We start from the raw sequence: 2,679 nt of genomic DNA on the forward strand, positions 1-2,679 counted from the left end.
TTACCCCTTTGACTTCAAATAAAAAGGCAATTGGATGTAAATGGGTTTATAGGGTCAAATACAACGCTGATGGTTCTGTGGAATGGTATAAAGCAAGGTTAGTTGCTAAGGGATTCACTTAACAAGAAGGGCTGGATTTTACTGACACTTTCTCCCCAGTTGCTAAGTTGACTACTGTGAAGACACTTCTGGCCATATCTGCTGTGAAAGGTTGGCATTTGGTTCAATTAGATGTCAATAATGCCTTTTTGAATGGTGATCTAAATGAGGAGGTATACATGCAACTCCCTCAAGGCTTTCACAGCAAAGGGGGGAATGTTGTTTGCAAATTAAACAAGTCTTTATATGGGCTTAAACAAGCTTCAAGGCAATGGAATGCAAAATTTTGTTTTGTCATTAAGCAACATGGTTTCAAACAATCCAAAGCTGACTACTCTTTGTTCACAAAGAAATTTAATGATTCCTTCATAGCTTTGCTAGTTTATGTTGATGATATCCTCATAGCTAGCAACAATGTCCAAGCAGTTGAGGAGCTTAAGATTTCTCTGAATCAGCACTTCAAACTTAAAGATCTTGGAGGCTTGAAGTATTTTCTTGGACTTGAAATAGCTAGATCAAACAAAGGTATCACTTTGTGTCAAAGAAAATATGCTTTGGAAGTCTTGAAGGATGCTGGAATGTCAGCTTGTAAGCCTAGCAAGGTGCCCATGGAGCAGAATTTAAAGCTAAGCAAGAATCAAGGAAAATTGCTAGCTGATCCGGGAGAGTACAGAAGGTTGGTGGGCAGGTTGCTTTATCTGACTATCACCAGGCCAGATATTGCTTATCCTGTTCATAAACTTAGTCAATTCATGTCAAAGCCCAGGAAACCTCACTTAGATGCTGCATATAAAGTGTTACAATACATCAAAAGTTCTCCTGGTCAAGGTGTTTTCTTGTCAGCTGCATCAGAATTTCATTTGAAGGCCTACACAGATGCTGATTGGGCCTCTTGCATTGATACCAGGAGATCAACCACGGGTTACTGCATTTTCTTGAGTAATTCTCTCATATCATGGAAGTCCAAGAAGCAATCCATAGTATCTAGATCTTCTGCTGAAGCAGAATACAGGGCCATGGTTGTTACCGTTTGTGAGATGACTTGGCTATTAGCATTATTAAAGGATTTGGAGATTCATCATCCTCAACCTGCTTTATTATTCTGTGATAACCAAGCTGCAATTTATATTGGGGAAAATCCGGTGTTTCATGAGAGGACCAAACACATAGAAGTAGACTGCCATGTAGTAAGAGATAAGGTGCAAGACAATGTTGTTAGGCTTCTTTTTACTCCTTCATATTCTCAATTGGCTGATCTACTTACAAAAGCTCTCAACAATCAACAATTGAGGAACTTATTAAGCAAGATGAGTATAGTGAACATACATAGTTCAGCTTCTCATCTTGAGGGGGAATGTCAAAGCTTGGATAAAAGCATTATTGAGAACAAGAAAAAGAAGACAGATGCAAGCATTGATGAGAAGGGTGTTTGAAGGATCAGCTCAGGCAGAGAGGCAGAGCAATGAAACAGGGCATTGGAAGAATCTGTACCAGACTTGCTAAAACGACTGAAATGATTAAGTCTTTTGATATACGACTTGTAGTTTACTTTAAATGAGTTAGCAGTTGTATATTTGGACACGTGTACTATTAGAATTGGATGGTTAGGTAGTTAAAATAGATCCGGATATTGCGGAGTTAGTTAGAGTTAATGGTTGAGCTCTAATGTGTGAATCGTAGTATATATATATACACTGTATAGATAGTTCAGTGATTCATTCAATTCATTTTACAGAAATTCCGAATCTTCAATCTTTTCTCTCTAGTTTCTATTCTCTCCTCCATAGCTCTCTGTTTTTCTTATACAGACTGAAACAGCAGCGGTAATAACTGTGATTTCCTTAGCTCTTACTATAAATTAAGATAGTATGATTTGCATTATTTTTTGTAGATAGATAAGCAATATTCACCCTCCAAATGTCAAAAAAACCCCGAAAACATCTAAAATTAGCTAAAATATCATTTCAATCATTGTTTAGGCTCTACGGATATTTTGGATGTTGGGGGAGTATTTCCTTAAAATTAGAGGAGGTATTTTGGAAATATTTGAGATTTCAGTATGTCAGTTTAAAAGTTTTTGGAGTATTTTGTTATTTTTTAGATTTAATGGTATTTTGGCTACTTTAGAGATTTTTAGGTATATTTATTATATATTCATTGATTATTGGGTAATTAAGTAGTGGATAAGGTTTTATTTATAATAATTGGGTTGGACTGAATTAGGGGCATAACTAATTAGTTAAATAGGTAAAATGTCATTTTTACTTTATTTTGTTTTACTTATAAGTTGCTAAATTAATGAAATAATTATTGATCGATTTTATTATCTACTTGAAATTTTTATTAGGTACATTCACAACAAGGAATCATTATGTTGGTGACGATAGCAAATGCATAAACCTTAAATTCTAGATATGAATTTTGTTTATAAAATTCTAAAAATAAATTTCCTTGATAGATTATTAATGATTGTTCTAAGGGCACTCGTTAGTATGACCCTTTTTTTTTTTATCCCTTCTACTTTTATTACTCTCTCAATTCAATGGATTCCTATTTTTATGACTCTCTCTCTATTCAATG

General features: G+C 34.8%; 1 protein-coding gene across 1 annotated transcript; it reads left to right on the top strand.

The window, feature by feature from the left end:
• Positions 1-278: 278 nt before the first annotated feature.
• On the top strand, positions 279-1,532 carry LOC115981319 (uncharacterized mitochondrial protein AtMg00810-like). Its single transcript, XM_031103473.1, has one exon. It carries the CDS (start codon positions 279-281, stop codon positions 1,530-1,532), a length of 1,254 nt encoding a protein of 417 aa, XP_030959333.1.
• The last annotated feature ends 1,147 nt before the right edge of the window (positions 1,533-2,679 follow it).

The sequence above is a fragment of the Quercus lobata genome, chromosome 3 (assembly GCF_001633185.2).
Source record: "Quercus lobata isolate SW786 chromosome 3, ValleyOak3.0 Primary Assembly, whole genome shotgun sequence".
NCBI lineage: Eukaryota > Viridiplantae > Streptophyta > Magnoliopsida > Fagales > Fagaceae > Quercus > Quercus lobata.

What these genes read in the sequence shown, in the direction of transcription:
- LOC115981319 (XM_031103473.1), top strand. Translation starts at nt 279, where the DNA reads ATGCAACTCCCTCAAGGCTTTCACAGCAAAGGGGGGAATGTTGTTTGC.